Source organism: Canis lupus, chromosome 32, assembly GCF_011100685.1.
Source record: "Canis lupus familiaris isolate Mischka breed German Shepherd chromosome 32, alternate assembly UU_Cfam_GSD_1.0, whole genome shotgun sequence".
In the NCBI taxonomy this organism is placed as follows: domain Eukaryota; kingdom Metazoa; phylum Chordata; class Mammalia; order Carnivora; family Canidae; genus Canis; species Canis lupus.
The window spans coordinates 15,556,588-15,581,546 of NC_049253.1; the positions used below are offsets into that span (position 1 = coordinate 15,556,588).

A 24,959-nucleotide genomic window follows, 5' to 3' on the forward strand; every position below is an offset into this window, starting at 1 on the left:
GTGATTTAGTTCTAATTTCAAGGCATTATGGTCTGAGAATATGCAGGGGACGATCCCAATCTTTTGGAATCGGTTCAGACCCGATTTGTGACCCAGTATGTGGTCTATTCTGGAGAAAGTTCCATGTGCACTTGAGAAGAATGTGTATTCAGTTGAGTTTGGATGTAAAGTTCTGTAGATACCTGTGAAATACATCTGGTCCAGTGTATCATTTAAAGCTCGTTTCTGTTGGATTCGGCCTTCGGCCGCGCAGCCCCCTCCGCGGAGCCGCCCCCGAGCCCCCACCACCCCCCAGCTGCTCCCGCCCCGCAGCCCCTCCGCGGAGCCTCCCCCGAGCCCCCCGAGCTGCTCCCGCCCCGCAGCTTCCTCCACGGAGCCGCCCCCGAGCCCCCCGAGCTGCTCCGGGTCCCGCCGTGCACGCTGCAGCCCTTAGGGAGCTCGGTGCACTCTCCCGGGGCGCAGGTGTCTGTTAGTGTCCCCGGGAGCCCGAGGGCATCCCCGCCCTCCTGGGTCCTGCTCCACCTCCCCGCGAGCCCCTTTCCGCCCGGGAAGGTCGGTGCAGCTCCTGCTCCTCCGGGACGGGGCTCTCCTGTCCTGGGGACACTCGCCCCGGCCTCAGCCCGGCTCCTCGCGGGCCCCTCCCCCTTGGAGGCCTTTTGTGTCTTTATTTCTTTTTCCCCGTCTTCCTACCTGGATAGAAGCGCGAACTCTTCTCCCTGTAGCGTTCCAGCTGGTCTCTCTTTAAATCTCAGGCCGAATTCGTAGATTTTCAGGATGATTTGAAGGTTATCTAGGTAATTTGGTGGGGACAGGTGATTTGGGGACCCTACTCTTCCGCCATCTCGCCCCTCCTCCCCAGGACCCACATTTTTAAAAAGCTGCTGCCTTGTAAAGAATTGTATAAAATTTGCTTTACCATTAAAATTTTAAAGCATCTCATTGTCATATATTTATAAGTTGTCACCTAATAACAAGAAATTTTCTTGATTTTTTTTTCTGGATATATGATTTAACTTAGATTGGCTTCCACGAGTATACAGCCTATAGAGAACAAAAATTAGACTAAAATTTGATAAAGGATAAGCAACTGGGATCCCTGGGTGGCGCAGCGGTTTAGCGCCTACCTTTGGCCCAGGGCGCGATCCTGGAGACCCCGGATCGAATCCCACGTCGGGCTCCCGGTGCATGGAGCCTGCTTCTCCCTCTGCCTGTGTCTCTGCCTCTCTCTCTCTCTCTCTCTGTGACTATCATAAATAAATAAAAATTAAAAAAAAAAAAAAGGATAAGCAACTAAAGTTTTAAATTTTTTTTTCTTTTTTTTAAGATTTTATTTATTGGGAGGGAGAGGGTGAGAGAGAGTGTGTGCACATGCATGAGCTGGGGGAGGGGCAGAGGGAAAGAGTGAAAGAGAATCTCAAGTTGACTTTGTACTGAGCACCAAGCCTGATGTAGGGTTTGATCTCATGACCCTGAGATCACACAACCTTAGCAGAAACCAAGATTCAGATGGACACTTAACCTGCTAGGCCTCCAGGTACTCCTAAAATTTTATTTTATTTGTTGCTTGCTAACTTTAAACTTTTAAAACCAAATTTCATTAATTGAAGTTTTCATTTAGTAAAAGTTACTTTTTAAACTAATGTCAGTATTTTTAAGGTTCTAAATCTGAACTTGAACATCTGACAGTATAAAGTGATTGGACTCCTTTATAAATATAATTTCTGTACATCGATCTTACATGCATAGTCCCGGGACCCTATACTCCATATAGTGGGCATTGTCTATACAGCAATTGTTAGGAGTAGGGTTAGGACCTGTGAAGAGAGAAAAATGTATTGGTCACCAAAGATTATCCATTGAGATTGAGAACTACAGTTTGCTCAGGAATTAATTAGGAGTTTTATAGCACCAGTATTGAAACTACAAACATACTTGGATCTATAACTGGTTTTCCCCTTTGTTTTCTTTCATTTTTGGTTTTTTAAATTTAGAGAGGTTTATAGGAAAAGGATCTTTCATGTTTCTAGCTTGGGGGGTGTATATTCTTGTACCCTTTTTTTCTGTCTCTGTCTCTATCTCTTGGTCTCCATCTCCATTTGTCCGTCTGTTCTTGTCTCTGTCTCTCTCACACACACACCCATACACCCTACTTTCACTAAAGAAACTCTTAAAACATATTTTCCAGATAATAGCATATAGAGATAGAGCTGTGATTTAACATATTTAACATTCAACATATTTAACTCACCAATCCCATAGTGCATATAAGTTAATTTAAATAAGAAATCTAAACTCTCAACAACATGCAGAAATCAGTCTCATCACTTCTATTCACACTCTTTCGGTCTTTTATTTGGGTGGTACCTTGCCTAGTTCCAAAGAAATGGATATTCTGGGGAAATAGGCTTAGGTTTTAGGCTATTAGTCCTTTTTTGTTTCTTTTAAGTGTATTTTCAATAAAGATACTTTATTTTCAATAAGAAGAACTTTATAACTTTTTTCATGAAGTTGTTTTTCCTTTAAGTAAATGAAAGTAAGTAAAAAAAAAAATTAAAAAATAAAATGGTTTTACTAAGGATGCCCTGGGGAGCTCAGTGGTTAAGCGTCTGCCTTTGGCTCAGGGTGTGATCCCAGATTCCCAGGATTGAGTCCCACATCAGGCTCCTTGCATGGAGCCTGCTTCTCCTCCCTCTGCCTTTGCCTCTACCTCTCTTTCTGGGTCTATCATGAATACATAAATAAAATCTTAAAAAAAAAAAAAGAAAAGAAAAAATGTTTTACTAGATACTGAATTCTTGATTTACAGGGTTTTTTTCCCTGCACTTTTTTTTTTTAAAGTAGGCTCCATGCCTAGTGTGGAACCCAATGCAGAAATTGAACTTACAACCCTGAGATCAAGACCTGAGGTGAGATCAAGAGCTGATTTCTCAACTAAGTGAGCCACCCAGGTGCCCCTTTTTCTACACTTTTGAAATGTCACTCCTCTGCCTTTGGCCTTTATTTTTTCTGATGAAAATGCTGCTGTTAATTGCATTATTATTCCCCTGTACATGATGAATCATTTTCTTGCTACTTCCAAGATTTTCCTTTTGTCTTTTGTCATTAGCAATTTGACAATGATGATGTCTCTAGGTATGGATCTCTTGTGCTTATTTCACTTGGGTTTTGTTGAGCTCTTTATATCTATAAATTGATGTTTTTATTAACTTTGAGAGGTTTTCAGACATTATATTTTCAAATATGTTTCTGCTCCTTTATTTCTCTTTTCCTCCTGGGACTTCCTTTATGCATATGTTATTACTCTTGATGGTGTCCTATAGGTGTCTGCGGCTCTGTCCATTTCTCTTTATTCCTTTCTTCCTTTTGTTTTTCAAATTGGTTAATCTCTATTGATCTATATTCAAGTTCACTGATACTTTCTTTCAGAAGCTCAAAAATGTTATTGAGCCTTTCTAGTCAGCTTTTCATTTCAATTGTACATTTCAATTCCAGATTTCCATTTTTAAATAAATGTTATCACTTTATTGATATTCTCTATTAAATGACACATTGTTGCATTTTCACTATTCAAACATTATTTATAATGACTGTTATGAAAACTTTGTAAATCCAACATCTGGACTCATATACTCATTGTCTATTGACTGCTCTTTTTTTTTCTGAATGTGTTGTATATTCTCATATTTCTGAGTGTCTAGTAGGTTTGGGTTGAAAATTAAACATTTTATTATACATTATGGCAACTTCAAATTCAGTTTTATTTTTTTTAAGGTTTTTATTGTTGTTTGAGTAATTTGCATGTACTTAAACTGTGGAATCATTCTGCCCCATGATTTGATTTGCAGCAGCTGATGTCTCTTAGTTTTTGTTTATTTGTTTTTAGCCTGATTTCCTCAGGGTTTCTCTTTTGTCTGAATAGCTTAATAGTCACCTAATGATTTGGGAGAGACACTGTGTTCAAGCCAATAAGGCTTCCACCTTCTGCCAAGTGATCTGTAGGTGGGTTTTCTGGAGGCATCCAAAATTGCTGCTGGTAGTCAGTCTCACATCGTTTTTTTAACTTTTTGCCATACTCTCTGGAGTCTTCTCTGCACTTGCATACTTTCCCAATCAGCCATAGATATGTGGGAAACTCAGTCTTTCTGACTCTGTCATATCTGAGATCTCCCAGTTAAATTTTTACCTTGTCTGCTTCTCATCTCAACTTGAACTACAGCATCAAACTAGCACCACTGCATGTTTTTTCTGCCTGTTCTGAAACCAATCTACCATTTTTAGCCAGCAAAGTCATGGGTTTTCTCCCTCCATTCCATATCAGATCTGCCCTACCTCTTCTGGCAACAAAGCTGCTGGTTTTTAATCAAGCTCCATTCTGATAAAACTAGTTTTTCCCAAATGAAGTAAGTGGGGAGAAATGAGGGAAGGAGTGGTAGCAATCTCAGGCAAGAAGGCCTCAGACTTTGACCAGTCCTACCCAAAATCCTGGCTTTTTTTAAAGAATAAATGCTTCTTTCAAGGAAATACAAATCAAAATCATGATGAGATACTACCTCACACCTGTCAGAATGGCTAAAATTAACAATCCAGAAACAACAAATGTTGACAAGGATGAAGAAAAAAAGGGAACCTTCTTACACTGTTGGTGGGAATGCAAACTGGTATAGCCACTCTGGAAAACATTATGGAGGTCCCTCAAAAAGTTAAAGATAGAGTTACCCTATGACCCAGCAATTACACTCCTGGATATTTACCCAAAGAATACAAAAACACAGATTCAAAGGGATACATGCACCTTGATGAATCAGCATTATCAAAAATAACCAAACTATGGAGGGAACCCAGGTGTTCATCAACTGATGAATGAATAAAGAAGATATATGTGTACAATGGAATATTACTCAGCCATCAAAAAGAATAAAATATTTCCATTTGCAATGATATGGATGAAGCTAGAGCATATTATGCTAAGCAAATAAGTCAATCAGAGAAACATAAATACCATATAATTTCACTCATATGTGGAATTAAAGAAACAAAAGCTACTCTAAGATACAAAATGAAGTAAAGCTCATCATATTGCCATGACATTTTTTTAAAAGATTTTATTTATTCATGACAGACACAGAGAAAGAGGCAGACACACAGACAGAGGGAGAAGCAGGCTCCATGCAGGGAGTCTGACATGAAACTTGATCCCGCATCTCTAGGATCAGGCCCCTGACTGAAAGCAGCGCTAAACCACTGAGCCACTTGGACTGCCCTGCATGACATTTTTAAAATGTCATATGACAACTGTTAAGCACTTTAAAGGACTCACATATACTTTTTAAATAGTTTTTTAAATTAATAATACTTTGTTAAAACTTGTCCATAAATTGATAGGGACTTTGGAATATATGTTTTTTTAATAAATTAATTTTTTCTTGGTGTTCAATTTACCAACATACAGAATAACACCCCGTGCTCATCCCGTCAAGTGCCCCCCTCAGTGCCCGTCACCCATTAATCCCCACCCTCCACCCTCCTCCCCTTCCACCACCTCTAGTTCGTTTCCCAGAATTAGGAGTCTTTATGTTCTCTCTCCCTTTCTGATATTTCCCACACATTTCTTCTCCCTTCCCTTATATTCCCTTTCACTATTATTTATATTCCCCAAATGAATGAGAACATACACTGTTTGTCCTTCTCCGATTGACTTACTTCACTCAGCATAATACCCTCCAGTTCCATCCACGTTGAAGCAAATGGTGGGTATTTGTCGTTTCTAATGGCTGAGGAGTATTCCATTGTATACATAAACCACATCTTCTTTATCCATTCATCTTTCAATGGACACCGAGGCTCCTTCCACAGTTTGGCTATTGTGGACATTGCTGCTATAAACATCGGGGTGCAGGTGTCCCGGCGTTTCATTGCATCTGAATCTTTGGGGTAAATCCCCAACAGTGCAATTGCTGGGTCGTAGGGCAGGTCTATTTTTAACTCTTTGAGGAACCTCCACACAGTTTTCCAGAGTGGCTGCACCAGTTCACATTCCCACCAACAGTGTAAGAGGGTTCCCTTTTCTCCACATCCTCTCCAACATTTGTTGTTTCCTGCCTTGTTTGGAATATATGTTAAACAGATATTTCTTCAACCATACTAGCAAGCAACACTAGTCTATGCTATGTATCATTCATTATACGGGACTATTAATAAGACATTTAATAAAATAGAATTCATCTTTTGTATATATATATGTCTATGTAGGTATATAGATATATGCCTTTTTTTATATTTCAGGAGTTGCATTTTTTATGATATGGTGTGTAGCCTGGTCATTCTCAGGCCCTGAAGTTCTCCCTGGCGGAAATTTATTTGGACTATTAATTATCTTTCATAGTGCCATTATTGGGGGGAAACTTTTGGAACTCATTAGAATACCTTCAGTGCCTCAACTTCCACCTCTTCTTGGTAAGTGTACAGTTAGTTCTTATTTCTTTGTTATTAACTATATGTAAATTATGAACATACTACAGTCAGAATAGATATAATTTAGAAATATTTCAATGTAACATGATCTTTATGTATGTATTTACTATATATGTATGGCCGTAGCTTACTCATAGAATATTTATTCTTTTTACACATAAGCACACAGATTTTTTTCTGAAATACATTTGCAAATAATTTAAATATGTTCAATATATGATTCCTCTTGCTTTATTGTTTAGTAGGACTTTTTAAGTTAGTTTTAAATATATTCTAAAAAGGAAACATTTGGAAAAGACTGAATTTTTCTGTAGATAATCTAATTCAAATATTAATTGTAAGATTCAAATACTATAGTGACTAGGGCATCAGAAGGCTTTAAGGTTTTAGAGTAAGCTATTTGGTTATCTCCACTATGTACATTCATGGATGCATCATCTGCCTAACCAATATTATATCCTATTTCTTCATTAACATTATTATATAATTCTCCATCTGGACAGAGGAAAATTAGTGGAAGAACTTCTATTAGTGGTGTCTCATATCTTCTAAGTATTAAATACACCCAAATATTCAGTACTCTGTAAGTAGAGATAATCACTCCATTCTATTGCTAAACACCCTTTCTATGTCCACAACATCCTTTCAGCACCTGCTAAGTATTCACTGAATCTTTTTTTTCCTCCAAAACTTCCACTCCTGCCCTAACTTAGGCTATTTGTTTTCCATCTCTTCCATGGACTATGAAAGAGCCTTCTAATTGTTCTCTCCTTCAGTTTTATGTCTATCTAATTCATCAAGACCATCACATAGAAAATACAAGATTCATTATGTCACTTCCTTCTAAAACTTTCCTATGGTGCAAAAGCATAAAGGCATTGCCAAAACCAGTGAGAATGGAGGCTTCAGGGGGATTAGCTTTATATTATTTGGCCCCTCCTACCCATCTCCCACTCCCATCCTTGTTTTTTATGTTCCAACAACACTCAATTACTTATTGTAGCCATTTGAGATATGTCATTTCTTATCTTCATTCCTTAACTTATACTGCCTTCTCTGTTTGTATGTAAGCTGCCCTTCACCGAAGTAATGAGACATAGTGTGTTTGAGGAAGGGAAATTAAATATTTCTATTTTCTAACTTAGAAAAATGAACTGAATCAGACATGCCTTATTTTCTTTCTTTTAAGGGATGTTACTGGCTGGTTTTGCCATAAGGAATGTTCCATACCTCAGTGATTACACCCAAGTTAATAGTACGTGGTCTTCAATTTTAAGAAACACTGCCCTTACTGTTATCCTAATACAAGCTGGGCTTGGACTTGATCCACAGGTAGGTTTCTAATTATATGTTGAATAAAGATATTTTAAATACTAGAGGCTAGTAGAAAAGAAAAAGGCAGAATTTTTGTTACTGCTGTTGCAAGTAAAGCCTGTAAGGGAAAAAAAAGACAAAGATTTTGCAGAAATGTGGCATCTTTTAAGTTCTACTTCTGGTCATCATTATTACTGATATAAGGCAAAATTATTATGACGTGAGATCTCTATTTGAGATCATCTTTAATGATGTGAGATCTTTATTAGAGCTCATCTTTAATTATTTGCATAGAGATACGTGCCCCTTGCACAGCATTTGTATTATTTAGCAGCTGTGGCTTTTCTCTGGAGAATTATTTACTTTTCAGTTAAAAAAGGATAAGATCTACTCCTAAACCGTTTTTGCTTTTCTTTTATTTTGTTTTTCAGGAGGATTAGGAATTTGATAATATTTTTGTTCCATGACTTTTTTCCTACACTGAAGTATGTTCCTGATTATCTTTGCATCATTGTAGAAGCTAATCTTTTTAAATATTTCTTAAAATATCCCATAAATCTATTTGGGTTTTAAAAAGATGACTAGTCATGAATATAACTGTACTCAAACACCAAATATATGAGTTTAGTGGAAATATTTCAAGAGCATAAAGACAGTGATAATTATATCCTCCAGTAGAAAATTTGAGCCAATGAGAAAATTTTAAAATTCACCTTTTTAGTGAGGTATGCTGTTTTTAAGTTATTTTCTCTTTTGGCACATTGATATTTTCTATTATAATTATCAAATTAATCAAACATATCATTTCTAAAAGTTAACTGATAGAAATAAACCTATAGGTTACTTTCATTATACTATTTACAAGAAAGATTGTTGAAGGTAGGAATAGTTATTTAGTTACAGAGAAATGGAACTTTTAAAATAATTTAGATACAACAATGTTTTATAAAATGTGAAATAGTTTATAATCCAATCTGTGATGACATATAAAATTAGCTGCATTTGCATTTCAAGCAATCTGGAAGATTTAACTTAGTGAAAGCTAATTACTCAGAAAAGACCATATATTTCAAAATTTACTTAAATAATTGTCTTATTGGCCATTATAAATTTGTCTAAATGTGATTATTTTTATATTTCAGGCTTTGAAGAATTTGAAAAGAGTTTGTTTAAGATTGGCTATGGGTCCATGTCTAATGGAGGCATGTTCAACTGCTTTTATTTCCCACTTCCTTATGAATTTTCCCTGGCAATGGGGATTTCTATTGGGGTAACTTTTTCTCATTTTCTCTATGAAAATATTGAGTTAAGAATGCTTAGTTTAAAATTACCAGAATATTATATAGACAAACTTCTCATTAGAATTCTTTTCACAGTGGTAGAAAATCTTGGAAATTTGTTGGTCAGAAGCAGAGTCATAAAAAAAAAAAAAAAAAAAAAAAAGCAGAGTCATGTCCTAAATCTACCATGTCCTTAACAAACATGCATATTCCCTAAATGTTTAGTGCAAGATAATTCACTTCATCAATTTATTCCTTCTCTCCTATATTTTAATCTATTTCTACTGTTCAACCCATCCAATGCCTTTTTCCTTATACATTGTATGTATATATTACATACACATATGAGAGAGATTCTGTATAGATATAGATATTATAGCAAAAACACTCTTTCCCTATATCCAATGTCCCATCTGTTTTTACCCACTATTCATTTACCTTCATGTCCCAATTCCTCACTGTCTCTAGATCCTGACTGAACTCCTTTTCATTTTTCAATGCATTTACCTTTGGCCTCCACTTATCCATTTGAATGTAAAGTTCACCCATTACATACATACTTATTGCCAAATGCAATGTGTTTTTTAAAATTAGTTTTTATTATAAAATACCCAAATGAATTTTATTTTTGAAAAATTAGAACCTTACAGACAAAAGTAAAAAGCCTTTTAATCATGTTTTCAAATCCTAGTACCCATGGCCCTACCCAAAATAACAACTTTTATGAGTTTTATGTTATCATTCTAGATCTTTAAAAATAACATTTTGTGTGATTTATATGCAAACACACAAAAAATACTCTTTCCAGGGATATAGCTACTGTATACAAATATACTATATAAATCATATCAAAGAATATCACTTTGTTTGCAGTTCCCTTTTTTTAATTCAACAGTATTCTTGAGATTTATACCTATTAAAAAATATAGTTCATTTGTTGTTTAATTGTTGTATAGTGTTACATTGCATGATAAGACCAGATTTCATTTACAGTGTTACAAAAAATACATTTTATTTGTCTCCTTTTGCACAAATGTGGGTTTTCTAGAATGGTTACCTCGATTATGTGCATTTTCAGTTTTGATGGAACTGCCAAATTCCTTCAACCCTATATCCAGCAGGGTATGAAAATAACCTATTATTTTCAAATCCTTGCAAATTCTTGATATTATCAAGCTTTATGATTTCTTCCACTCTGGTGAACAAAAAATGATATTTCTTTGTTGTTTTAAGATGCATTTATGTAATTATTAATGAGCTTAAGTATTTTGATACTAGCCTGTTTATATCCTTTTTCTACTTTTCTGTTGAGTTATTCTTTTCTTTCTTATTATTTCAGTGTTTTGTTACAAATATTGCAAATATCTTGTCCTAATATACCACTAGATATTTAACTTTGCTTATGGTGACTTTCTTTTTATTTAAAAAGGGCATTTTATTATTTCCAACAGATAAAAGAACAAATACATAATATTCCTTGACCTTGAAAATCAAAAAGAAAAATGAGGCCATGGGGAGGCAGTGTAACTGTTTTTGATATACCAAAGGGTTTTTTGATGTAATCAAACTTATCAATATTTGTGTTTCTGTTTAATAACTTTCTATGTGTCATTCAAAAGGTCCTTTTTACCCTAAGGTCACAAATATATTCTTCTATATTTTATTCTCATTACTTTTAAGTTCATTTTTTTAAAATTCCTTTAAAATAGCTAGTTTATTACATGTGAGGATCTAGCTCCATTGTTTTTCACATGAATAGGTAGTTGTCCCAACACCATTTATGGAAAACTTCTTTCTTTTCTCTATTGATTTGAAATATTGATTTTATAATCTGAGAAATACCATATATTTGTTTTTATAATTTGTGTTCTGCTTTCTTCCAATCTATTTTGTCTATTTCAATGTCACTATTCTACAGTTTTAATTATTTTGCCTTTACAAAAACAGCATTTTTTTACATTGACTTCATTTTTCATTCTAAACCCTTATTCTCCCAAATGAGTCTTATAATCAGCTAGTCTAGTTCAATGAAAAATCATGAGAATATTTTAATTGGCATAGCAACAAATTAATGAATTAATTTGGAGGAGAGATTATACCTTTATAAAATTGAGACCTCTCTCTAATTATTTAGGTGTTATCTTAAGTTCTACAATGTTTCCAATTTTAAGAAAGATCTAGGCTATCTTCATAGTTTTTTTCTTAGGTATTTCGTGCTTTTTATTGATGATAGATTTTTTCATAACGTTTTCTACTTAGTTTTTGCAGATATTTGAGAAATCTACTAATAAAGTTTTATTGAGGTATAGTTCACATACAATAGAATGAGCACCTATTTTAGTGAACATTTCAGTGAGTTTTGAGAAATTTATATACACATGTAACCACCAGCACAACTGAGATGCCAAATATTTTCATTAACCCTCCAAAAATTTTCTTTACTCCCCCCAGTTAATTCCACATGAGCCATAGGCAATTCACAATCTACTTTCTGTCACAATGGACTCAATTTTTTAGAGTTTTATTTTTTTTAATAAATTAATTTTTTCTTGGTGTTCAGTTTACCAACATACAGAATAACACCCAGTGCTCATCCCGTCAAGTGTCCCCCTCAGTGCCCGTCACCTATTCACCCCACCCCCCGCCCTCCTCCCCTCCCACCACCCCTAGTTCGTTTCCCAGAATTAGGAGTCTTTATGTTCTCTCTCCCTTTCTGATATTTCCCACACATTTCTTCTCCCTTCCCTTATATTCCCTTTCACTATTATTTATATTCCCCAAATGAATGAGAACATACACTGTTTGTCCTTCTCTGATTGACTTACTTCACTCAGCATAATACCCTCCACTTCTATCCACGTTGAAGCAAATGGTGGGTATTTGTCATTTCTAATGGCTGAGTAATATAAGTGTGGACTTTTTTTAGAGTTTTAAGTAAATGTAGTTATGTAACATGTACTGTTTCCTTTCTGGCTTCATTTGGTCAGTGAGTTGTTTTTGAGATGCATCCATATTATCCATTCCATTTTATTGCAGAGTAGTATTTCATTGTATGAATATACCACTAACCACTTCTTGATGGATGTTTAGATTGTTTCCAGTTCAGCCATTATAAATAAAGTTGTATGAACTTTTGCATTCAAGTCTTTGTGTAGACATATGTTTTCATTTCTTAGGGAAAAACCTAAGAATAGATTTGCAGAATCACATGGTAAGATGTTTAATTTTATTTAAGGGATCCCTGGGTGGGGCAGCAGTTTAGCGCCTGTCTTTGGCCCAGGGCGCGATCCTGGAGTCCCAGGATCAAGTCCCACGTTGGGCTCCCAGCATGGAGCCTGCTTATCCCTCTGCCTGTGTCTCTGACTCTCTCTCTCTCTCTCTCAGTAATAAATAAATAAAATCTTTAAAAAAAAATGGGGCACCTGACTGGCTCAGTTAGTAGAGCATGTAACTTTTGATCTATGTGTTGTGAGTTCCAGCCCCATGTAGAGATTACTTAAAAATAAAATCTTTAAAAGAATAAATAAAAATAAGTAAAAAGTGCCAGTTTTCCAAAGTATTATAGTACATTCCCACTAACAATGTATAAAATTCTAGGCCATCCACACCCTCTCCAATACTTGGTACTGTCTGTCTACTTAATTTTATCATTTTTTAGTGGATGCATAGTGGTATAAAGTTGTTGTTTTAGGCAAGGGAAACAAAAGCAAAAATAAACTATTGGGACTGCATCAAGATCAAAAGCTTCTGCACAGCAAAGGAAACAATCAACAAAATTAAAAGGCAACCTTTGGAATGGGAAAAGATATTTACAAATGACATATCTGATAAAGGATTGGTATCCAAAATATATAAAGAACTTATAAAACTCAATACCCCAAAAAACAAATAATCCAGTTTAAAAACGGGCAGAAGACATGATTAGACATTTTTCCAAAGAAGACATACAGATGGCTAACAGACACATGAAAAGATGCTCAACATCACTCATCATCAAGGAAATACAAATCAAAACTACAATTAAATAACACCTCACACATGTCACAATGGCTAAGATTAACAACACAGGAAACAACAGCTATTGGTGAGGATACAGAAAAGAGGAATCCTCTTACGCTCTGGATAGGAATGCAAACTGGTGGAACCACTCCGGAAAACAGTATGGAGGTTTCTCAAAAGGTTAGAAGTAGAACTACTCAACAATCCAGTAGTTGCTCTACTGGGTATTTGCCCAAAGGATAAAAAAATACTGATTCAAAGGAATACATGCACCCTAATGTTTATAGCAGCATTATCAACAATTGCAAAATTATGGAAAGAGTGTGCGTGTGTGTATATATACATATATTCTCTAGTTCTATTTATATTGTTGCAAATGGCAAGATTTCATTCTTTTTTATGGCCGAACAATATTCCATTGTGTGTGTGTGTGTGTTTGTTATATCTTCAAGTTCATTGATCTTTGCTTCTAGTGTTCAACATTCTCTCAATCCTATCCAGTGATTTTCTTTTTAATTCAGATGTTGCATTTTTTGTCATAAGCCATCATACATTTCTTTCCAACTTTATTAATATGTAATTCACATAAAACATTTTGTAAGTTAGATATACAACATGTTGATTTTATACACTTATATATTCCAAATGATTACCAACATACCATTAGTTAACACTTCCATCTTGTCACATAATTACCTTTTGTTTGTGTGTGTAGTGAGAACATTTAAGACCATCTCCCTTAGCAACTTTCAAGTATATAATACAGTACCATTATCACCATGCTGTACATTAGATCTCCAAAGTTTACTCATCTTATAATTGGAAGTTTATAGTCTATTGACCAACATTTCCCCATTTCTTCTACCCTTCAGACCCTCATAACCACTATTCTATTTCTATGAGTTCAGTATTTTTAGATTCCACACATAAATGATATCATACAATATTTGTCTTTCTGTGTCTGACTGACTTCACTTAGCATAATGCCCTCAAGGTCCATGTTGTTGTAAATGGCAGCATTTCTTTCTTTCTTTCTCATGGCTGAATAATATTCCATTGCATACACACACACACACACACACACACACCCCACACACACACACACATACCGCAACTTCTAGTTTATTTGTGCATTCTATTGTCAGTGGGAATTTACATTGTTCCCAGCTAGGGGTTGCTATTATTAATGTTCTTACAAACATTTTTGTAAATAACTCTTGGTACATAGTTTTCTATAGATACATAATTAGGAATTGAACTGTTGGTTCACACAGTAACTATATGTTTAAAAATTTGGATTACATCAAATTATTTTTCAGAATTCCTAATTTACATTTGCACCAGTAGTATATAAGAGTTCCTGTTATTCTAATCCCTGCCACTTCTTGGAATTATCAGTCTTTTTATTTTTTTTATTTTTTTTAAGATTTTATTTATTTATTCATGAAAGACATAGAGAGAGGCAGAGACACAGGCAGAGGGAGAAGAAGGCTCCATGCAGGGAGCCCGACATGGAACTCCATCCTGGGACTCCATTCTGGGACTCCAGGATCCCGCCCTAGGCTGAAGGCGGTGCTAAACCACTGAGCCACTGGGACTGCCCTATCAGTCTTTTTTTTTTTTTTCCTATCAGTCTTTTTAACTTGAACTATTCACATGGGTATGTTGTGATAGCTCACTGGGATTATTTCTATTTCTCTGATTTCTAATAAAGCTGAAGAGTGCCTGTTAAGTTTCTTTCCCATATTTCTAATGGGTTTTTGGTTGTTGTTGCTTTTTCTGATTTGTTGATAGGAGTTCTTAACATATTCTAGTCCTCTGTTAAATATGTTACAAATATCTTTTTCCATTTAGCAACTACCCTTTCTACTCCCTTAATGGTAGAAATTATTCATTTTAATGTAGGCCAATCTGTCATTCTTTTTCTTCATTGTTAGTACTTTCTGTTTAAGAAGCCATTCCCTGGGCAGCCCGGGTGGCTCAGCGGTTTAGCGCCACCTTCCGCCCAGGGCGTTATCCTGGAGACGTGGGATGGAGACCCACGTCAGGCTACCTGCATGGAGCCTGCTTCTCCCTCTGCCAGTTTTTCTCTCTCTCTCTAATAAATAAATTAAAAATCTTAAAAAAAAAAAAAGCCATTCCCTATCCAAAATAATAAAGATACTCTCTATATTATTTTCTGGTAATTTTACTGTTTTACCTTCACATTTAAATCCATAATCTACCATAAATTGATTTTTGACGTGAAAGAGGGCCAAGTTTTTTTCTGTCTCCCTGCTTCTCTGCCCTCAATTTAGGAATATCCAATTGACTCTGCACTATTGATATAAGTGACTGCTTTTACCAGTCCTATTGCTCTATAGTGTATCCTTTGTCATAAATAATCTGTCCATATAAGTATGCGTCTGTTTCTGGACTCTATTCTTAATCATTGTCTATTTGTCTATCTTCTGTGTTAATTACTACAACTTTGTAATAAATATTGATATCTTGCATAACAAAACTTTTATGATCTCCAGATGGTCTTCACTATTAATAACCCTCTGTATTTCCATATAAAGTGGGAACCATTTTGTCAATTTTTACCAAAAATTTTCATTGAAATTATGTTGAATCTATCAATTGGGAGATGATTGATACATTTATTGTATTGAGTTATTCAGTTCATACTCATGACTTGCCCCTCCATTTATTTAGGTATTCTCTAATTTTTCTCAAGGGATTTTTATTTCCTACATAGAATTTCTGTGTATATTTAATTACATTTATTTCTAGGCATTTAATAGTTTTGAGGCAATTATAAATAGTATGTCTGCATTTTTTATGTTTTTATTACTTGTTGCTGGTATTTAGAAATATTGTTTATTTTTTATATTATTTTTGTCTCCAGAAACCTTGTGCTCATTAATTAAAATTTATCTGTAGTTGCTTTGGTTTTTCTACACGTATAGCTATGTCATCTGTGGATAATGACAGCCATACCTCTTTCTTTCTTCTTTCTTTCTTTCTTTCTTTCTTTCTTTCTTTCTTTCTTTCTTTCTTTCTTTCTTCTTTCTTTCTTTCCTATTTTTCTTTCTTATGGCACTGATTAGGCCCTTAAATATAATAATGTTGATTAGAGTAGTGATAGTAAACATCTTTGTTTTGATTCTATATCTGTCATAAGTGTTTTGTAGCTTCCCTTAATTAGATTAAGGAAATTTATATCCCTTCTTAGTTTGTTAAGTTTTTATTATACCTGGGTGTAGAATTTTATCAAATAATTGTTTGCTCCTATTGAGATGATAATATAAATTTTCTCCTTTATTTTATTATAGTGAATTATGTTGATTAACTTTCTAATGTAAGCCAAAACTTTCATTTATGAAATAGATCCAATTTATTCATCCTACTTGTAATTTTCAACTTCTCTGTACCATTTTGTATTAGATATATATCTTACTAACAACTCAGAGCTAAATTTTAAAAATTCAGTCAAAGAGGCTCTTTCTTAACAGGTCCATCCAACCAATTCTTTGTAGGTCAATTTTTACTTAACCTTGCTTTTATTTCACTTTTTAAAATATTATACATTCATGTGAATTTCATTCTTTTTTCACTTTTTTAATCTTCTGTTGGATTAACAGCATTTTCTTTGTTCCACTTTTGTTTATTCCTTTAATACTTAGAAATTACAAACACATTCTCCTTGTAATTACCCAAAATTTTTGAAAAACCATACTTAATGGCTTGTTTTTACATTCCTTCACTGCCTCATACATTTCCCCACCAGTTAATATAATCTAGAATTTTAGTCTAAGATTATTTTTAAGTTTTCTTCACAATGAACTATAGATTTAGCAATGAATTTCACTATTCATCATTATTTCTTATGATAATCATAATAATTATAGTAATAGTAGTAATAGCAAACATTTATATGGTGTTACCATGTGTCAGGCACTTTGTGAAGTACTTGATAATTTATTTAATCCTCACAAAGTTCTGTGAAGTAGATACTATTATTATTCTCATTTTTTGCATACAAATGGAGACAAGGAGATGCTACATGGTTTTCCTAACATCAGATGACTAGATAGATAGATCCAAAACTTTGGCTGTGCCTAGAGCCTTTATTCTTAATGTCTGCATTATGCTACCTATGCCCTTTTATTTTTTTAAACTCTTTTCTTTATATCCTTCCTAATGAGTTGATCTCCCAGTTCTCTTAAAACTGATCAGTGGATAATAAACTGCATACTTGAATGTCTGAACATGACTTCTGTGTGACTCAGAATTGAATTTTAGATTCAAAAGTATTTTCGCTCAATACTTCAAGGGTATTGGTGTTATCTCTTTGCATTAGTTTTGCCCATGAGGAGTCTCTTATCAAACTAATTTTTAATTCCTTTTCTAGGTAAGCTATCCCAATCTTGTTTTCTCTCTCTCTCTTTGGAAGCTCAGTATTCTGAATTATTCCAATTAATTTCTTGCTATACAAAGTATGTTCTTTGGACAGCAACATTAGTATCACCTAAAAGCTTGTTAGAAATGCAGAATCTTGGGCCCAGATCTTTTGAAATAGAATCTGCATTTTAATGAGATTCTCATGTATCTTGTTTTCATATTAAAGTTTGAAAAGAGCAGTCTCAGATAGGTCTCTTCACTTAGTGAAAACTTTCAAACTTGTACAGGAGTAGAGAGAATACTAACAAACTCCCAAATATCCTTAATTTAAACTTGATAGTCCCTAATGAATCCTAAAGTAAATTACACAAATAATGGTATTTCATCCCTGTATCCTACAGTATGCATTTCTAAAAGGTAATGGCATTTTTCTTACTAAATTAACAATTCCTTAGTATCATGAGGTGAATCTTTTAAAAATTTGTTCTACTCAATATTTGGTGTGATGTGTCAATCAAAGGGTTGTGTATCTATTTTTTTTTTCCAGGTCTTGAGTATGTCTTTTTCCTCTCTGGAGTTCTCTTCTATTATGCCCTTTTGTAACTCCTCTATACCTATTAAGTTTTCTTTACACTTTTTTTGTGCTTACCTTTTTGCAGTACATGCTGGAAAATTTTCTCTGCACAGTCCTCTAACTTATTAAGTCACTTTTTAGCTATGTTTATATCACTAATTATTTTAATTTGGAGAATTTATTGTTAAATAAATTTATGTCTTCCTAGTATATCTCTTTTCTCAGGTATAAATTTTTTCCACTTAATGAGCATGGTGCCTCAAAGTGACAGATTTCTCTAAATATTTTGTGATCCTTTAATGGGGGCCCATTTTTGTATTTTACTCTTAACATTAATTTGTGATTAGTTTATCTATTGGGTTTTGTTTGTTCGTTCGTTTGTTTGTTTTGTCTTCTTGAAGGGAATAGTCCAACCATATTACCAAACAAGGTATCTCAGAGGCTCAGGCTGAGACTAAGATTCTTATGCAAGTAATGTATTGAGGGAGGTCTCAGTAGAAACCTCTGAGTGAAGGAAGCTACGGGGAAAATCAATGGTTCCCAAACTTTGCTATACATTAAAATCACCTGAGGAGCTTTCAAAATTCCCAATAATCAGAAGAATAATGTCAGCAAGATGGAAGAATACAAAGCCCCAGGCTCTCCTCACACAACACTGACTTAAAAACATAAGAACCAGATTACCTTTGTGAGAACTCCCTTCCAAGTGCAAGGCCAAAGACACATGGGAGCAGTTAGAACACCTCATTGCACTTACCTACCATACCTCATCCCCTCCCTGCACAGCAAGGGGCAATTGGGAGAAAGCTCCCAACTCCTGGCTTCTCCATCAGGAAGGAGAGAAAAAAGCTAAAGCATATGTTCTTCATTTTGACTTTTTGAGCTGAGGGACTTGTTTCTGTCTCACCTGACTCAGAATGCTGGCAGAAAAAAAGAGTGGCACACTTTGGATACCTGAGGCCTATTGAAAACAAGGGATCTCAGAAATATTTGCACATCGATGTTTATTGGAACATTATTTACAATAGCCAGGAAGTAGAAGCAGCCCACACTGACAGATGAATGAATGAAGAAAATGTGGTGTTTACATAGAATGGAATATTATTCACCTTTTAAAAAAGAAAGAAATTCTGTCCCATTCTATAACATAGGTGAACCTTCAGGACATTATGCTGGGATAAGTAAGCCAGGACAATACTGTATGATTCCACTGATATATCTAAAGTAGTCAAAATCATAGTAATAGAAAGTATAATGATGGTTGCCAGGGGCTGGGGTGAGGGAGAAAGAGGACTTGTTTGATGGTTATATAGAGTTTTAGTTTTGTTAAGACAAAAAAGTTCTAGAGATCTGTTATACAGCAATGTGAATACAGTTAACACTACTAAACTGCACATTTAAAAATGGTTGAGGACAAATTTTATATTATGTCAATTTCCTTGCCACAATTTTAAAAAATTGTTTAAAATGCTAGTACCAGGTCAAAGACCATCTTATATCAAATCAGTATGTCTTGGAATGGGAGCCAGGCATCAGTATTTTGAAAGATCCCCAAGTACATTGTACTCAGTATCTCAGATCACTCCCACTGATCCCTACTTTCTGATATTTACAACTTTGTATAACATCCTCTTCTTGAATATGGGCTGGACTTACTGACTTGCTTCTAACAAACAAAATATGGTGGAAATGGTAAAATGTCAATTCTAAAATTAGGTCATGAGAAGACCATGCCTTCTATCTTGTATGTTCTCTCTTGCATTTTCTTTGATTGCTTCTCTTGGGGGAGGCCAGCTGCCATATTATGAGTACAGCCCGGTTGATTGACAAGCACCCATGACAAAATATTGAAAGCCTGCAGCAGCCATGTAACTAAAGCAGATCATCTTCTACCTACCTCATGAGAGACCTGGATTCAGAGGCATACAACAAAGCCACACCCAGATTCCTGGCCCACAGAAATTGTGTGATAAGTGTTGTTTTAAGCTACTAAATTTGGAAATAATTTGTTAAGCAGCTACCGATAAATAATATACCAGGTGATTCCAAAGTGCTGTAAAGTTTAGAAACGATCAAGCTAGGCAAATAAATATTTTCAGAGAATTCTAGGCTCTTCTTGAGTCCATGGGGAAGTTTTGAGAGTAAACTGTATCAGATTGTATAGCCAGAGGCAAAGTACTAAACTATAAGACCCTCTACTTCAGTCAGTAATTGACAGGAGCTGTCTAGAAGAAGGAGGAGTGGGAGGAAAACCTCCTTAGCATCCCCAAGTAAGCTCTTCTCAGCAGAGTAAGACTGCTAGAAAGCTCCAGGTGTAGGGGTTAGCAGCCAGCAGCAGCATCTGGGGGATGTGTGCACTGGTAAACAGGTTCTGGTGGAGCACCAAAAACATCTCTGCACAAAGTATATACTTCAGTCTTTATAAAGTGAATGTGGAAGAGATGAGGTAAGGTACTGAATGGGATATACCAACGAAAGACATTGCATTCACCCCAGGAATTTTCTCATTTGCCTTTGCTCATTGTTCCTTCTTTGGGGCAGACATCTCTGTTCCTTACTGACTTGTTCAAAAGTTAGAAATGGGATGGAGAGTACATTTGTCTGGCCATTCTTACTCCAAATAATCATCCATTGGATTTCCTCAGAGATCCCTCCTGCTCCTGGCATCTATTTCTGAGCTTGGAGCATTTTTAGAAATACCTTTTGTAGCAATATTTCCTTACATACACTTGTCCTATGATTTTTTTCAATCTTAAACTGTGTCTTATCTTCCTTGGATATACTTGGTTTCTTACGCACTGGAGATTCTCCTTTTTTTTTTTTTTTTTCTAGTTAGGTTATGAGTTTTTGTATTATTTTTATATCTTCATCTCAAAGATTTAGGGATGAAGGTAGAGACAGTTTGTTCCCAAACCAGCATCTTCAATGAAATCTCTATAACTTTCAACCAGTAGTAAAAAACATGTAAAAATTTTTACCACCATTAAATGACATTAACTCAGCATTTTTACTTTGAAGTTATTGTAAATCTGTAAAGGTTAATGTATTTGTTGTACAGTTTAATGTAAAACACTGCTTTGTTAAAAGGATGTTTTAAAATTGGTTTTCAGGGATCCCTGGGTGGCGCAGCGGTTTGGCGCCTGCCTTTGGCCCAGGGTGCGATTCTGGAGACCCGGGATCGAATCCCACGTCAGGCTCCCGGTGCATGGAGCCTGCTTCTCCCTCTGCCTATGTCTCTGCCTCTCTCTCCCTCTCTCTCTGTATGACTATCATAAATAAATTTTAAAAAAAAATTGGTTTTCAAAGTCTTTCTATTAGTTTTGTACTAGGTGCTGTCTCTCCTGCTGTGGTTGTCCCTTCCATGCTTCTTTTGCAAGAAAATGGATATGGCATTAAGAAAGGCATCCCAACCTTACTAATAGCTGCTAGCAGTATGGATGACATCATAGCAATCACTGGATTCAATACATTCTTGAGCATAGTCTTCTCCTCAGGTAAACAAAATACAACTGCCATCTCATTCATAGCTTTTTCTGGTCATTAACCAAGGTTTCTGGCTTTGCTTCTTTATTAACATTTATTTATTTTTGCATGTAACATATTTTCATTCTTCATAGAAACTCATTCTAAGGCAGGGAAGAAGTTTCAATGGATTAAGAAACCACTATTTAACAAAAGATTTTATTTTAATAACCAAATATTGTAATGAATCTGATATCCCATATTATCATTTTTCTGTTCATGTTGCTTTGAAATTTTATCACAGTTTTCAATAGAAAATTTTAAGCAGAAATATTATTAATACTGGTATTTAATATATGTTTCTAAAATGTGCCTTTTTGGCCATCATTATAAATATTTGTTTTGTTATTAAGAGAACCTAAATATATAGAGCATGAACAGCTATGTATCTTTTTGGTAGTGGTGGGACAAGATCTGCAGCAATTCTGAATCCCAAAATATTTGATCTTGAATGTCAGTCTCCAGAAATTGTGAAAGTAAATGTTTCCTTGTTTTGTAATGCTTTAATTATCTGCAATGTTTGAAATTCAGTCTTCTGTATTATTGAAGCACCAAAATATTTCTTAAGTTGAGCAATAATTTGTATAGTTTCTCTTAAAAACGTAAGACATAAATAAGGAAAAAAAGGAAAAGATAAAAATAAACTCTGTAACAGCCACAGGAATAATAACTGACTCTTGATATGAATCTAGACTTCTCCTTCTCTCTCTCTCTCTCCCCCTCTCTCTGACTTCCCTCCCAATAGTCTTCGAAATTTATAAGAATTGGCCTTACTTTCTTGTAACCTGATTCTTTCCAGTAAATATATTTCCATGATATTTTAATTGTATAGTTTTCTGTTGGCTGCATCATACTTATTGATGTAACCTGTTGAAAATTGAAGTTGACTCCAATGTTCACTATTAAAATAATGCTTGGGGGATCCCTGGGTAGCTCAGCGGTTTAGCGCCTGCCTTCAGCCCAGGGCCTGATCCTGGGGTCCCAGGATCGAGTCCCACATCGGGCTCCCTGCATGAAGCCTGCCTGTGTCTCTGCCTCTCTCTGTATGTCTTTCATGAATAAATAAATAAAATCTTTAAAAAAATAAAAAATAAAATAAAATAATGCTTGGTTGAATGTCTTATAGCCAAATAGTTGTGCCTAACCTTAATAATTTTGAAATATAGTATATATCTATACTATATATCGTACTACAATATCATGTCCTACCAGGGTGTAAAAGTGTGCCTCTCCCTCTTCACCTTCTTCAAAACTTGGTATTACTAGTCTTTTATATCTTTGTTAATTTGATAGGCGAAAGGTAAGTTCTCTTTAAATGAAGTACTTTGTACTTTGAATACTAGTGATATTTTAAAATGTTCATGTTTGTTGACCACTGGCATCCTGAAATGTTTTATAAATTACTTTTCTTGAAGTCTTTTGCTTTTATCTTATAGGTGTATTCATCTTTGTTTCTTTTTGATTTGTTAAGATTCTGCATAAAATTGAGAATGATAACCTTTTGTTTTATATCCTATAATTTTCCATATTTATAATTTTACTTTTGATTTTATCTTTTTTTGTAATTCAGAATTTTCTAATTTTTTATTGTCAATCTGACAATTTTTTCCTTCATAACTAATATCAGTAATTCTTTCAAAAAATATTTTTTGTGCTCCTCTTCCATTGTGCCAACAACTGTGCCAAATACTGAGGATAATTTTACTGAGTAATTTCTTGGTACTTGCTCCAAGTTCCATAGCTATTTCCACTCATTTAATAGTCACACAACAGTACTAATTTTACAGAATAAGAAACCAAGGAACAGAGGTTAAGTAACTTGCTCAAAGTCAGAGAATCCAAAAGTTAGGGAAGCCAAGATGCAGTCTGGCAATCTGACCCCAGACCACACTTTTAAATGCTATTCTATACTGTTTACGCAGCAGAGAAGACCATGTGGCTCATGTTCTCAAGGAGTTTGTGTTAAACAAATAATTACAAACTGTGATGAATAGTATATAGTATAGGGTACTGTGGAACATGCTACCAGAGATCAAACCTAATTTGAGGACAGAAAGAGTAAAAAACCAAAAGCAGAAACATGCTTAGAAAACCCTCTTGACTCATGACTATGTAAACTGTCATTTAAAATGTTAAGGATTTGGGGCACCTGGGTGGCTCAGTCGGTTAAGTGTCTGCCTTCCGTTCAGGTCATGATCCTAGACTCCTGGGATCAGCTCCTAGTCAGCTCCCTGCTCATCAGGGAGCCTGCTTCTCCCTCTCCCCAACCCCCCACTGCTGGTATTCTCTCTCACTATCTCTCTCTCTTAAATAAATAAAATGTTTTTTTAAAAGGGCCTTTTAAAGTTTTATTTTTACAGTAGATCTTCAATACATCTATATTTTAGAATATGGTAGATATGGAGACCTAACCCTATCTTCTAGGTTAATTGGCCTTTTTATCATTATATAATGCCCTTCTTTATCTCTTGTGACTTATTTGTATTTGACTTAAATTTTAATTTGTGTGATATAAGTATGACCACCCTGCTGTCTTTTGGTTATCATTTGCATGGAATATCTTTTTCCATCCCTGTAGTTATAAAACCTTAGAGTGATACTTTAATTTCAATCACATATAAAAATTCTAATCCTTTACATCTCACCCTCTTCACTTTGTTATCCATGTCACAAATTATATCTTTTTATGTTATCTATCTACTAATGCTGTCTTACAGTCATTTTTATGTCTTTATCTTAAATTCTGTAACAGAATTGAATTCTGTTTCAACACTTTAAATATACCATCCTACACCTTTCTGGTCTGTAGGGTTTCTGCTCTGAGATCCTCAGATAATCTTTTTTTTTTTTATAATTTTTGTTTATTTATGATAGTCACACAGAGAGAGAGAGAGAGGCAGAGACACAGGCAGAGGGAGAAGCAGGCTCCATGCACCAGGAGCCCGACGTGGGATTCGATCCCGGGTCTCCAGGATTGCGCCCTGGGCCAAAGGCAGGGGCTAAACCGCTGCGCCACCCAGGGTTCCCTCCTCAGATAATCTTATAGGAGTTTCCTTGTACATGATAAGCCACTTTTCTCTTGCTACAACTTCTTAATTTGTTTGTGGAATTCCATCAAGTTTTGGACTGTATATTGTTGTTAATGCCTTCTTGGGGGATCAAGGTTCTGTGGCTTCCCATTCTACCACCTTGCTTTTGTCACCCCACATTTCTATTATATTTGCATGAAAAAATATTTCTAAAATATATATATTTACACACCTACATTGGGCTAAATACCCATAGCATAACAACTTTTTTGTGACTTAGAATCTTTTTGGCTTTTAATTTATTACTCTAACTACAGACATGGGTACATAAAATATGTTGGAAACTCAATTGATTGCTGACTGGAATATTCCTAAGATTGACAC

General features: G+C 35.0%; 1 protein-coding gene across 9 annotated transcripts in view; it reads left to right on the forward strand.

Annotated features, from left to right (window-relative positions):
- The window catches only part of SLC9B1 (solute carrier family 9 member B1), a 59,806-nt gene that overhangs the window by 26,958 nt on the left and 7,889 nt on the right, over positions 1 to 24,959 (forward strand). For all 9 annotated transcript variants that reach the window (XM_038582004.1, XM_038582006.1, XM_038582005.1 and 6 more), the window contains 4 exons: positions 6,283 to 6,453; positions 7,661 to 7,803; positions 8,928 to 9,055; positions 21,343 to 21,518. In XM_038582004.1, coding sequence (XP_038437932.1) covers positions 6,283 to 6,453; positions 7,661 to 7,803; positions 8,928 to 9,055; positions 21,343 to 21,518 — 618 coding nt within the window. The remainder of the gene's footprint in view (positions 1 to 6,282; positions 6,454 to 7,660; positions 7,804 to 8,927; positions 9,056 to 21,342; positions 21,519 to 24,959) is intronic.